Below are 13,361 nucleotides of genomic sequence, written 5' to 3' on the forward strand. Positions count from 1 at the left end.
GTATACTGTTCACAGTTCATAGGCAAAATAGTATAAACAAAAGAAATAGTTCTAAGAAGTGATGGTTAGATGCTGGTTCTTCTAAGAGCAGGTGTCTGAATTTGCCCTAAATCTAAATCTAAACTAAGTTTAGTGTAGTTAGTTTTTTGTCAGGTCATTTGAATTTGATCAATTCTTTTATTCCATTTGGTATTTGAATTTGTATATGTAGCAAGAATGAGGTCGACTTATCCAAAGATACTCAGAAACTATTTTAAAATAATAAAAACAGCTGGGAGGCTATGCTGTGTTCGCATATCACACTAAACTATAATGTGGTTTGCTTCTGACTTGGAATAAACTCAAAATAGGAATCAATGAATAAATTGCAATTTGTACCATTTACTGTCCTAAAACTGTGTGCTGAGCCATTGTTATAAGTAGTTGGCTTACTAAAGGCAACTGTGGCTTTGCATGATATACTACAGGAATGCATGTCTGGTTTGTGGTTTCTTTGGTTTTCTGGTTAGCTTTTTATCCCCTCCCAAAGCCTCTAACTTGATCTACAAAAGTACAAGGCAAGAATAGCTAAGAAAGGAATGAAAACAGAAATGGAATAGGCCAAACATGGATTATATTAATTTTGCTCATCTATGAGACTGAGTTTGTGTTATTTCTAATTTGTTCAACAAACTGCTTTAGTGTGATACATGAACCACAGCATTATTTAAGATATCTGTTGCTATGTTTAAAAGTCTTTGTAAATTGAATTATTTCAATAATATCTGTAACATATTATCTGATTCAAGTACTGACTCTTCTTTGTTTGTGTAGCATGTAGAAAAACTGGAATTAATAGGAATGGATTTTATTTGGAAAATTGCAATGGAGTCACCAGATGAAGAAATAGCTAATGAAGCTATCCAGTTGATAATAAACTATAGTTACATTAATTTAAATCCACGATTGAAAAAGGTAATAATTCTGGATTGATTTCATGTACAGTGGTTATAGCCATGCTGTTCAAGATAACAGGAGTTCAGTCTGCATTCAGATGATTCTGTAAATCAGGGATGCGGAGATTCTGGAAAAAATTACATGGAAGCTACACATAATTTTTTGTAGGAAGAGGAAGGGCAGCAACAAGCAAAGTGATGGCGCAGAGTGGGCAGGGTTGCATGATACATGGATGAAGCCAGGGTTTACCTTCTGTTTTGTTTTTTGTTTGTTTTGTGGAAGGGAGATTTTAGATTTTTTATTCCGCCTTTCTTATTTTTTTTAATAACTCAAGGTGGTAAACATACCTCATACTCCTTCCTCCTCCTATTTTCCCCACAAGAACAACCCTGTGAGGTGAGTTGGGCTGAAAGAGAGGGATTGGCCCACAGTCACCCAACTGGCTTTCATGCCTAAGGCAGGACTAGAACACAAATTCTCCTGGTTTCTAACCTGATGCCTTAACCACTAGACCAAACTGGCTCTCTGCTTATAGCTATTAGAAAGTTAAGACTTTTCCTCTGTGTGTTTAACTATATTAGGCTAAGGATTATATCCTGCAGTTTATTTCAGTTTCTAGCCTCAGAATGGCAGCCGTTTCAATCATGCAATCAGAGGTGATTCCAAATATTATAAAAAGGTGCTCAGGGCCTAGGTAACCAACATATTGCCCACCTCTGCTATAATGTTTTGGAACAAACTGAGCTCTCTCTTGCAACAGTGCTATCTCCCTTGATCATTCTGCTCAGGCAGAGGGAGAAGCCATCATCTGTTTTATCTGTTAGAGTACAGCTGCCATTTATACATATATGTACATCTGTGCATGTACAGAGGTTATGTGCAACATCACAACAGATACGGTGTTAGGGTAAGAATCACAAGGAATAATCCAGGAGATCAAGTGAATTCCAGTTCGTTTTTGGCCTGTGCAGACATTCTACTTAAGGCAACAAATATATATATCAAAACTGCCTTCAGATAATAACAAAAATTCAGACAAAAGATAAGAAGCTTAACATGTCTACAGATCGGAATATGTGTTTAGAATATATTAGGAAAAAAGAATAATGCTTATGAGTAGTGAAAGAAGTTTAAAGGAGATTTGGATTTCCTTGATTGTTCCAACAAAAGGCAAGTTGTAAGAAAAAAAAGAGTTCTTAACTAGCTCTCTATTAACTCCAGTGTTTATTTGAGCTTCTTGAGTTATAAGGAAGATCATAATAAGATTTCCCCTTGCAGAGTTTTGTTCTGATTTTTTTTGGAGGAAGAAAGCATTGATTAGGTAGGCATTTGTCAGGTAGTATATTGATAACTTTCTGGGAATTTGGCTTAGGAGCAAGATTCTGCTGGTCCATGCTGCTTTGATCACTTTCACTAGCTCTCCCATAAGAAGATAACAGCTGACAAACTCCAGGTGGTTCTGTTTTCTTTAGCATGTCATCCAAATCAGTGCTTGGAAGATATGCTAAACTTATTGTTGATGAAGCCTTCCATAGCATGTTAGCTGCACTCACAGAAAGAGTCAGCAGAAATGAGCAGAGAAGTATGAGCTATTGCTCTGCTTGTTGCGTTGTGCAAATGTGCCCAAAAAGTACAATGCTTAACTATTAACAATTGTAATTTTTTGATCTGGCAGTTCTACCAATTTAATTTGGATGCCATTTCTAAAACAAAATAGAAAGTTTGAGCCAAGATTTCTAGTAAACTATAAGCAAAGTACATATTAACAGGCATTTAGCAATCCGATATGCTCTGTAACAGAATAAAATGCAATAAACTATTAGCTCTCACAGTCTAGAAATGAGACATGAAGTAAGAAAAAAGTCTGAGAATCATTGTTAGTTGTCATGCTGACAAATTGTTGTGCTGGGATTGTCTGAATTACAGTGGGGCAAAAAAGTATTTAGTCAGCCACCAATTGTGCAAGTTCTCCCACTTAAAAAGATGAGAGAGACCTGTAATTTTCATCATAGGTATACCTCAACTATGAGAGACAAAATGGGGGAAAAAATCCAGAAAATCACATTGTCTGATTTTTAAAGAATTTATTTGCAAATCATGGTGGAAAATAAGTATTTGGTCAATATCAGAAGTTCATCTCAATTCTTTGTTATATATCCTTTGTTGGCAATGACAGAGGTCAAACGTTTTCTGTAAGTCTTCACAAGGTTTTCACACACTGTTGCTGGTATTTTGGCCCATTCCTCCATGCAGATCTCCTCTAGAGCAGTGATGTTTTGGGGCTGTCGCTGGGCAACACGAACTTTCAACTCCCTCCAAAGGTTTTCCATGGGGTTGAGATCTGAAGACTGACTAGGCCACTCCAGGACCTTGAAATGCTTCTTACGAAGCCACTCCTTCATTGTCCGGGCGGTGTGTTTGGGATCATTGTCATGCTGAAAGACCCAGCCATGTTTCATCTTCAATGCCCTTGCTGATGGAAGGAGGTTTTCACTCAAAATCTCACGATACATGGCCCCATTCATTCTTTCCTTTACACGGATCAGTCGTCCTGGTCCCTTTGCAGAAAAACAGCCCCAAAGCATGATGTTTCCACCCCCATGCTTCACAGTAGGTATGGTGTTCTTTGGATGCAACTCAGCATTCCCTCTCCTCCAAACACGACGAGTTGAGTTTAGACCAAAACATTCTACTTTGGTTTCATCTGACCATATGACATTCTCCCAATCCTCTTCTGGATCATCCAAATGCTCTCTAGCAAACTTCAGACGGGCCCAGACATGTACTGGCTTAAGCAGGGGGACATGTCTGGCACTGCAGGATTTGAGTCCCTGGCGGCGTAGTGTGTTACTGATGGAGGCCTTTGTTACTTTGGTCCCAGCTCTCTGCAGGCCATTCACTAGGTCCCCCCGTGTGGTTCTGGGATTTTTGCTCACCGTTCTTGTGATCATTTTGACCCCACAGGGTGAGATCTTGCATGGAGCCCCAGATCGAGGGAGATTATCAGTGGTCTTGTATGTCTTCCATTTTCTAATTATTGCTCCCACAGTTGATTTCTTCACACCAAGCTGCTTGCCTATTGCAGATTCAGTCTTCCCAGCCTGGTGCAGGTCTACAATTTTGTTTCTGGTGTCCTTCGACAGCTCTTTGGTCTTGGCCATAGTGGAGTTTGGAGTGTGACTGTTTGAGGTTGTGGACAGGTGTCTTTTATACTGATAACAAGGTCAAACAGGTGCCATTACTACAGGTAACGAGTGGAGGACAGAGGAGCCTCTTCAAGAAGTAGTTACAGGTCTGTGAGAGCCAGACATCTTGCTTGTTTGTAGGTGACCAAATACTTATTTTCCACCATGATTTGCAAATAAATTCTTTAAAAATCAGACAATGTGATTTTCTGGATTTTTTCCCCCATTTTGTCTCTCATAGTTGAGGTATACCTATGATGAAAATTACAGGCCTCTCTCATCTTTTTAAGTGGGAGAACTTGCACAATTCGTGGCTGACTAAATACTTTTTTGCCCCACTGTACATAACACAATTAAAAAGGCAAGTTTATTGAGCAATTATTTTATCTCTGCTTTTTCTCAGTCTTAACTCATGTTTAAATTTAGCAATCTTATGTTTTAAACAGTGCTGGCTTTTGTATATGTTTAACTGATTGTTTTTTATTATTTTCAGGATTCTGTGTCACTCCATAAGAAATTCATTGCTGATTGTTATTCAAGATTAGAAGTAAGAGTTCACTTTCTAAAATAAATATTTCTTCTCTATTTCTTGTTTTATTTTGTTCTTACATAATTCTAAAGTCATACTCAAATGCTCCAAAAAGTTACTTTCTTGAATATCAATAAATTGAAGACTTGTAAAAGTGAATTCAGAACAAAACTGTTATTTCTGTTAATTGCAGTATTAATGAAGTATTTACTTCATTAGCATCAAAGTTTAAGTGCAGGCTTATATCTCATTTTTATTTTCCCATGGTGGCCTCAGTGGCTGCTATCATCTTAATAGCCTTCACTTTAGTTCAGCAATAGTGTTTTTCATTGTAGGCAGCCAGTTCAGCTCTTGGTGGTCCAACACTGACACACGCTGTTACCAGAGCTACCAAAATGCTAACAGCAACTGCAATGCCCACTGTGGCAACATCAGTACAATCCCCATACAGGTAAGTTTATGTTTGACAATATGTACATTTTATTCATGTTGCCTTGTCAATTCTCAGGACTGTACACAAGAGGCTTAGAAATGTCTCATGAATGTGCAAAATGTGCTTGAAGCTCAAAATGGCAATTTCATGTTTCCCAATCAACAAAACAAAGTATATTTTGGAGTTCTGCGCCAACCTTGGGACAAAATACAGGGAGTCCTCTGGTTAAAAACGCCCGGGTTACAGACAACCCATAGTTAAGAACGGGGCCTATTGTAGCAAAATTCAAGTTAAATACACAGTGATTCGAGTTAAATGCACAAGGGTTCAAGTTCATTACACAATATTACTTATACAGTATTATACAATAATATTGTTCCGGCTTACATACAAATTCAACTTAAGGACAAACCTTGGGAATAGAACTCATTCTTAAACTAGGGACTACCTGTACTCTAACTTTTTCCTATACTTGGGACAAACCAGAGCTGTTATGATCTGTGCTATTTTTAACGTTTGCTCATCCTATCGTGAGTTGTAGTTTTGTTTTTTTAAAGAATTCCAGGCAGTAGAGACTTGGAGATCCAATAGAAGGCATAAGTTCCAGTCATGATTCCAGAACTAGTTGAGGGGAGAGGTGCTCATGGAGGGGACAGTTATATACATGATCAAAGTTTAAGAACATTGTGGGGCAGAGAAAATGGACTTACTGCTGTTTTTAAATTCTTTGTTATGGAAATGTAACAGTTACTGGGTTCTAATGTAATGTTATCCCTTTCTGTTCTGTGTGCTTTTGCAGACAGCAAGTGAAATGCAAAAATGATAACTATATGTGTGCACAACTGTTACTAATAGTATTAAATGTTCACATCACATCAACTCAAAAATCTGTTTAAATTATTACTATTTGCAGGCAGTCTGTACGTTTGAGCATTAGGAAGAGGTTCAAGCCAAAAGCCATAAAAGTGTATTTTTGCTATTGTTAATGTTGTTTCATTCACCGAATAAAATGAAGTGAATCTTTTAGATGGTTCTTCATTGCTGTGTTCTGTTCTGTGGCAGGTTTTGCAGACAGGCCACAAAAGAGTCCTTAATAGTTGCTTCCATTGTTTGCTATGTGGATTTTAAAAATAGTTAGTGGGCACACAGCTAAATTCAGGGTTTTTCTTAATGGACTATCCCATTAGTTTTGTTGAAATGGGCAAGCATGTTATATTTAATTATTTGTCATCTGCAGTGTTATTGTTCTCAGGCTTATATTTAGGAACATATTCCTCCTTTGTACATATTTTTGTGCTATTAATATGGATGTTGTACTTCATTTTTCTAACTTACTAATGTAATTGTTACCAATATTATTCTGGAATAAAACTCATCCCCGATGCCAAAAATACTGAAAAAGCTGGTACTCTTTTCTATTTCTTCTTTTGCTGTGCACAGTTGGAGTGAGACTATACATAAAGGAAGAGATAAATATTGTGATTGAATCTTCATGTGTATACATTTCATTGATTAAAATAGTTCAGTATATAAAAATATTGCTTCATGCATGATTTCTTCTCACTGTATTTCACTTGAGATGGGAAGACATTGGGCACTTCTATTCAATGCCAGCCCCCTTTTCATAGATATATGGTAAGAAATATGCTTATATCATGTACCAGAAAACAACCCCAAGATAAGAGATGATGCCACTCCTATGAAGATGTTCTTCAGAAACTCATTCAAATCTGCTATTTATTCAAATATCATCCAAATATGTTTTTATTGATACATCTGTCCAGTTCAAAATAAATTCAAATACTGTTTGAAACTCATTCAAATCTCTGCTACTTTAAATCTCTGCTACTCTAGGTCAACAAAACTTGTAATAATTGAGAGACTGCTACTTCTGGCAGAACGCTATGTCATCACTATAGAGGTAAAAGAAAAATACTGTCATTTTTGTACTTAAATTCTGTATTTTGATCTATTGAATACTTAGTTTGTGTTAGGAATCCATTATTTAATTTCTGTTTCTATAATTGGATTCATTTGTACAGTGGGGCAAAAAAGTATTTAGTCAGCCACCAATTGTGCAAGTTCTCCCACTTAAAAAGATGAGAGAGGCCTGTAATTTTCATCATAGGTATACCTCAACTATGAGAGACAAAATGGGGAAAAAAATCCAGAAAATCACATTGTCTGATTTTTAAAGAATTTATTTGCAAATCATGGTGGAAAATAAGTATTTGGTCAATATCAAAAGTTCATCTCAATACTTTGTTATATATCCTTTGTTGGCAATGACAGAGGTCAAACGTTTTCTGTAAGTCTTCACAAGGTTTTCACACACTGTTGCTGGTATTTTGGCCCATTCCTCCATGCAGATCTCCTCTAGAGCAGTGATGTTTTGGGGCTATCGCTGGGCAACACGAACTTTCAACTCCCTCCAAAGGTTTTCCATGGGGTTGAGATCTGGAGATTGGCTAGGCCACTCCAGGACCTTGAAATGCTTCATACCAAGCCACTCCTTCATTGCCTGGGCGGTGTGTTTGGGATCATTGTCATGCTGAAAGACCCAGCCATGTTTCATCTTCAATGCCCTTGCTGATGGAAGGAGGTGTTCACTCAAAATCTCACGATACATGGCCCCATTCATTCTTTCCTTTACACGGATCAGTCGTCCTGGTCCCTTTGCAGAAAAACAGCCCCAAAGCATGATGTTTCCACCCCCATGCTTCACAGTAGGTATGGTGTTCTTTGGATGCAACTCAGCATTCTCTCTCCTCCAAACACAACGAGTTGAGTTTAGACCAAAACGTTCTATTTGGTTTCATCTGACCATATGACATTCTCCCAATCCTCTTCCGGATCATCCAAATGCTATCTAGCAAACTTCAGACGGGCCCGGACATGTACTGGCTTAAGCAGGGGGGCACATCTGGCACTGCAGGATTTGAGTCCCTGGCGGCGTAGTGTGTTACTGATGGTAGCCTTTGTTACTTTGGTCCCAGCTCTCTGCAGGTCATTCACTAGGTCCCCCCGTGTGGTTCTGGGATTTTTGCTCACCGTTCTTGTGATCATTTTGACCCCACAGGGTGAGATCTTGCATGGAGCCCCAGATCGAGGGAGATTATCAGTGGTCTTGTATGTCTTCCATTTTCTAATTATTGCTCCCACAGTTGATTTCTTCACACCAAGCTGCTTGCCTATTGCAGATTCAGTCTTCCCAGCCTGGTGCAGGTCTACAATTTTGTTTCTGGTGTCCTTCGACAGCTCTTTGGTCTTGGCCATAGTGGAGTTTGGAGTGTGACTGTTTGAGGTTGTGGACAGGTGTCTTTTATACTGATAACAAGGTCAAACAGGTGCCATTACTACAGGTAATGAGTGGAGGACAGAGGAGCCTCTTCAAGAAGTAGTTACAGGTCTGTGAGAGCCAGACATCTTGCTTGTTTGTAGGTGACCAAATACTTATTTTCCACCATGATTTGCAAATAAATTCTTTAAAAATCAGACAATGTGATTTTCTGGATTTTTTTTTCTCATTTTGTCTCTCATAGTTGAGGTATACCTATGATGAAAATTACAGGCCTTTCTCATCTTTTTAAGTGGGAGAACTTGCACAATTGGTGGCTGACTAAATACCTTTTTGCCCCACTGTACCTTAAGACAAATAAGTATTCCTTAGTCCACATTTATAAAGAAATCTTACAGTGAGAATGTGCTAGGAGCAGGGAGTGGGGAAAACAAGGGTAAGAGTTATTAGAAGTGATTTTAACAGACCAGTTTTATTAGCTGCAGATTCTATACTTAAGCCAGTTTTTTGGTGAAGAAAATTTTAAAATGCCTGCCAAGAAAATTAAGCAACTGACTGCAGGAAGTATCAGTGATAGCTTCTAGTTATCCATTATGGTAATTGTAGGAGGAGTGTCATGTTGGTCACTGGTAGACTGTTTTATTTAAGGCATAAATTTTCATGAGTTGAAGCTGACTTCATCAGATACATGGAATGATTTGACTGATGTATTTAATTATTGGGATGATGTGAGGAGGGGAGGGGAGGGGAGGGAGAGACAGGATGGTTATGCAGATGGAGTTCCTAGGGAAGCAGATCACAAGCACCTATCAATTAACAGTGGGAATGTATTAACCCATTGTGTTTGTTAAGTCCTTCTAAGACAGCTTGAAACTTCTTGATGATGTACTTCATCTGTCTCCCACTCAGTTGTTATAGAAAAGTTTCTTTGTTCCAAACTCTACTTTGAGATCTGTGATGGAATGTCTTGGAAGAGTAAAATACTGTTGTTATTTTGATCCTGTTTGAGTCTTAATGACAAACTAGGGTCCATTAATTCTTTTGCACAAAGTCTGGCCTGCTTATCCTATGTAGAATCCAGAGGGCATTGCTGGCAGATGATGGCATATATCACATTAGTATAAGAGCATGCGAAAGCACTTCTAACTTTGTGTGTAAATTTGTTGGGGCCTGTAATGATACACATTAGTGTAGATGTGGGGGCAAAATAGACATCTGGGCTTGTTGCAGGGTATTGTTCCCATGCTGGTATTGTCCTGGTCCTTCTGAGAATCTGTTTCAGGTTGGGTTACTTATCTGTATGCAAGTATGGGCCTGCCACCAAAGCCTATGAAAGTGCAACGTCATTGTCCAGTATGGGCTGCAGCTTATTACTGATGTGTTTGAGTGGTTGAGCTTTGAACAACAACCAGGGGTGTTCTGCTGTTCTGTCTTTGTAGCTTGTCCTTTAATAGGACCTCCCTGGGAATTGGTCTGTGTTGATCTGTGTACTGATCTCACTGTATGGGTAGTTCAGCCTGGTTTATTTCTTTCAGTTGATTATCTCTGTCTATAGTGTCAGAACAAATGTGATTATAATGGAAAGCCTGGCTATAGAGAGTTGATTTGTTGGTATGTTCTGGATAGAAGCAGGATGTTTCCTCTGTAACTGCATATTGTCATAAATGATGCCAGTTGATTGTTGACCCTGCATGCTACTGAGGTGATATGAATGCGTACATATACAGTGGTGCTTAAAAGTTTGTGAGCCCTTTTGAATTTTCAATATTTCTTCATAAATATGATCTAAAACATGATCTGTTCTCCACACAAGTCATACAACTAGATAAAGAGAACCCAGTTAAACAACTGAGTTAAAAATACTTAAAATAAATGCAGTAGAGGTATGTAATTTTATAGTGTGATAATGGTACACATTTATATTATAATAATTTTAATAAATATTTATTTATTATTAAAATTATATTATAATATAAATTATTTATTCAAATATTATTTATTTTTAAAATAAATGCTTAAATAAATCAATAAAATTAATAATTAATAAATAAAAATAAAAATAATAAATAAATGCTTAAAAATAAATAAAATTTAAAAATAAATTTAAAAATAAATACTTGTTCATTTTTTATAGTAAAAGAATACAGATATTTATGATAATCAAGGATCTGATTGGGGACTGATGCATTTTAATGTGTACCTAAAATACCTCAAATTAAGGATGAGTAGCAAAATGGATGAATAGCTGATGATTCTGAGAAATAGTGAAAACCTTTAAAAGTTTTAGTCCAAACATGGAAAATGAGTATTAAAAGAGCAATTGCAGTTCAGCCAATGAGGTATTTAAATGTTGGGGCTAAAGAATCTTAACTATACATATGCTAGTAAGTTCTAAGCTGCCAGTGATTGACTAGTAAAGGTTTTTGAGATTGTGGTAAACAGCTCAATGAAAATTTTGACCCATTGTATAACTGATGAGAAAAAGTCACATACTTAAAATTTTAAGTATAAATTTGATAATTATACCTCCAAAAATAATCTTGCAGAGCTGGTAAAAGTCAAGAAAATTATCAGTGGGCCAAATTATCACCCTTGTGAGAAAAATATTTGAGACTTTGTGATTTAGTAAATGATTAGGAGACATGATAGTGTTGATAGAAGCGAATATGTGTAGCTCAGGGTTGAATTGTGGAGTCCTTGGGGTTCTCTGAGCTTGGTTTTTTCTCACAAACGTTTTGTTACCTAGCTAAGTAACATCTTCAGTACACTTCAGTGAGCACTGAAGAGGTTACCTAGGTGGGTAATGAAATGTTTGCAAGAAAACAACCAAGCTCAGAGAACCCCAAGGACTCCACACAATAGTGTGCATAATATTATTGTATGTGTCATTATACTAGAGTCTGGTATCCAATAAAGCTGAAGGTGGAAGATTTAGAATAGACAGAAAAAAGTACCGTACTATTTTATCAAACTCTGGAATTCCTACCACAAATTATGATGATGGCCACCATTTTGCATAGTTTTACAAGGATATTCATAAAAGAATAAGGCTAACAATTGTCTTCACGGCAATACATTCTTTAATATCAGACATGTTCTTCCTTTGAATACCAGCTGCTAGGAGATATAAATGTGAAAATGCCATTGTACCGCCTGTTCTTATTATGATCTTTTCAGTTTATGACTGTTTGACCACTGTGTTAGCAAAACACTGAGCTAGATGAGAATCTAATTTGATCCAGCATGGCACTTCTTGCATTCTTATTATTGAATTTAGGAGTGGCATACAATAAATTATTATTATTGCTGTTAAATATTTTTTCCTCCCTCAGAAATAGGAAGGTCTATGGGTTTTTTTATTTATTTATTTGTGTATGTGTGGCTCCAAGTCATTGTTGACTCCCGGCAAATGCCTGGACTAGTCCTGCAATTCTCTTGGCCAGATTTTGGAAGTAGTTTGCCATTGTCTGCTTCCTAGAGCTGAGAGCTGCTTCCTAGAGCTGCCTGGCCCAACATCACCCAGCTGGCTCTGTGCCTAAGGTGGAACTAGAACTCACAGTCTCCCGGTTTCTAGCCCACTGTCTTAACCCACTACACCAAAGGCAATCTTTAATCTAGCAGGGAATGTAGTTCTTATTTTTCTAACATCCTGTCCTTCTAGTGTGATCAGGACTTCACTATGTGCCTTACTTGGTCCAAACTGTGTATCTCAAAATGAATGCAAAGCAGTGGTATTATATTCAGAATAATTTCTGGTAATAGCTAAAACACGAATGTTTGTTAAATTACTACAGACTAGTTTGAATTTAAATTATTAACATATGCTATTAACACGTTAAATATTTCAGGGACCACTTTTTATTATTATTTTTTCTTTCCTTCCGTCTATAGGACCTTTACTCTGTTCCTCGTACTATTCTACCTCATGGTGCCTCCTTTCATGGACATCTTTTAACTCTCAATGTTACATATGAGTCTACCAAAGATACATTTACAGTAGAGGTATGTAATTTTATAGTGTGATAATACTTCTAGGATTGCAGAATTTCCTAGTTAAAAAAAGATTGATATGAAGCATAATATATAATATGCTGAAAAAACAGAACTTGAGAGACAACATGGAACGTATTAATATGCACTTACTCTTTTTATATGGTTGTTGACATATGGTTGTCAACTGAGAGCATGAATGACAATTAACAAAATTATCTTTATTTTTACAGGCTCATAGCAATGAAACCATTGGAAGTGTCAGGTGGAAAATAGCAAAATTGTTGAACGCCTCTGTGGACAATATTCAGATATTTGCAAATGATAGTTTGGTATGTTAATTACTTTGAGTGTATTTCAAGTTGTATAGTCTGCTAAATCTAAGGGTTTTTTTTTTTAATATTTCAGTTAACAGTAAATAAAGATCAGAAGCTGCTTCATCAGCTAGGCTTCTCTGATGAACAAACACTTACTGTAAAAACATTGGGAAGTGGAACTCCATCAGCAAGTTCTGCCGATTCATCCAGTAGCAGTAGTAATGTCTTCAGTTCATCATATGCAATGGAACAGGTAAAACACAAAAGACTGAAATGTGGATTCTCACATATTTCATTAAGTTGTCATAATACTGTCAATCAGAGTTTCTTTTCACTCAGACATACTGTCCAGGATCTTCTTTTTCTCCTTATCTAGCATTGGTCTCTTGCAAATACTCAAGTTTCATTAAATTGGCTTTCTAAAATGGAGTCTGCTCACCCATGATTTATATTCTAATATTGTTCTCTTTATCCATGTAACAAAATATATTGAAGCCGTAATTGGTTACTTACATACTTTGCATAATTTATTTCTAACAAATAATACATATCTTTCAATAGAAAAGTACATGCATTTGAACATATTAGACATTTGTTTCTTGGTATATCATAAGCTTGCTCATGAAGCTTAAAAATTATCTAGAAAGGTTGTGAGGAGCTGCTGTTCTGAAAG

General features: G+C 36.9%; 1 protein-coding gene across 1 annotated transcript in view; it reads left to right on the forward strand.

Annotated features, from left to right (window-relative positions):
* The window catches only part of USP24 (ubiquitin specific peptidase 24), a 98,110-nt gene that overhangs the window by 41,297 nt on the left and 43,452 nt on the right, over positions 1-13,361 (forward strand). The window contains exons 21-27 of the mRNA XM_088154333.1: positions 814-954; positions 4,615-4,668; positions 4,986-5,101; positions 6,938-7,004; positions 12,273-12,383; positions 12,605-12,703; positions 12,780-12,941. Coding sequence (XP_088010459.1) covers positions 814-954; positions 4,615-4,668; positions 4,986-5,101; positions 6,938-7,004; positions 12,273-12,383; positions 12,605-12,703; positions 12,780-12,941 — 750 coding nt within the window. The remainder of the gene's footprint in view (positions 1-813; positions 955-4,614; positions 4,669-4,985; positions 5,102-6,937; positions 7,005-12,272; positions 12,384-12,604; positions 12,704-12,779; positions 12,942-13,361) is intronic.

This window comes from Python bivittatus, unplaced genomic scaffold, assembly GCF_059951505.1.
Source record: "Python bivittatus isolate LINGU-HERP-01145 unplaced genomic scaffold, Pbiv_v1 ctg000700_np1212, whole genome shotgun sequence".
Taxonomy (NCBI): Eukaryota; Metazoa; Chordata; class Lepidosauria; order Squamata; family Pythonidae; genus Python; species Python bivittatus.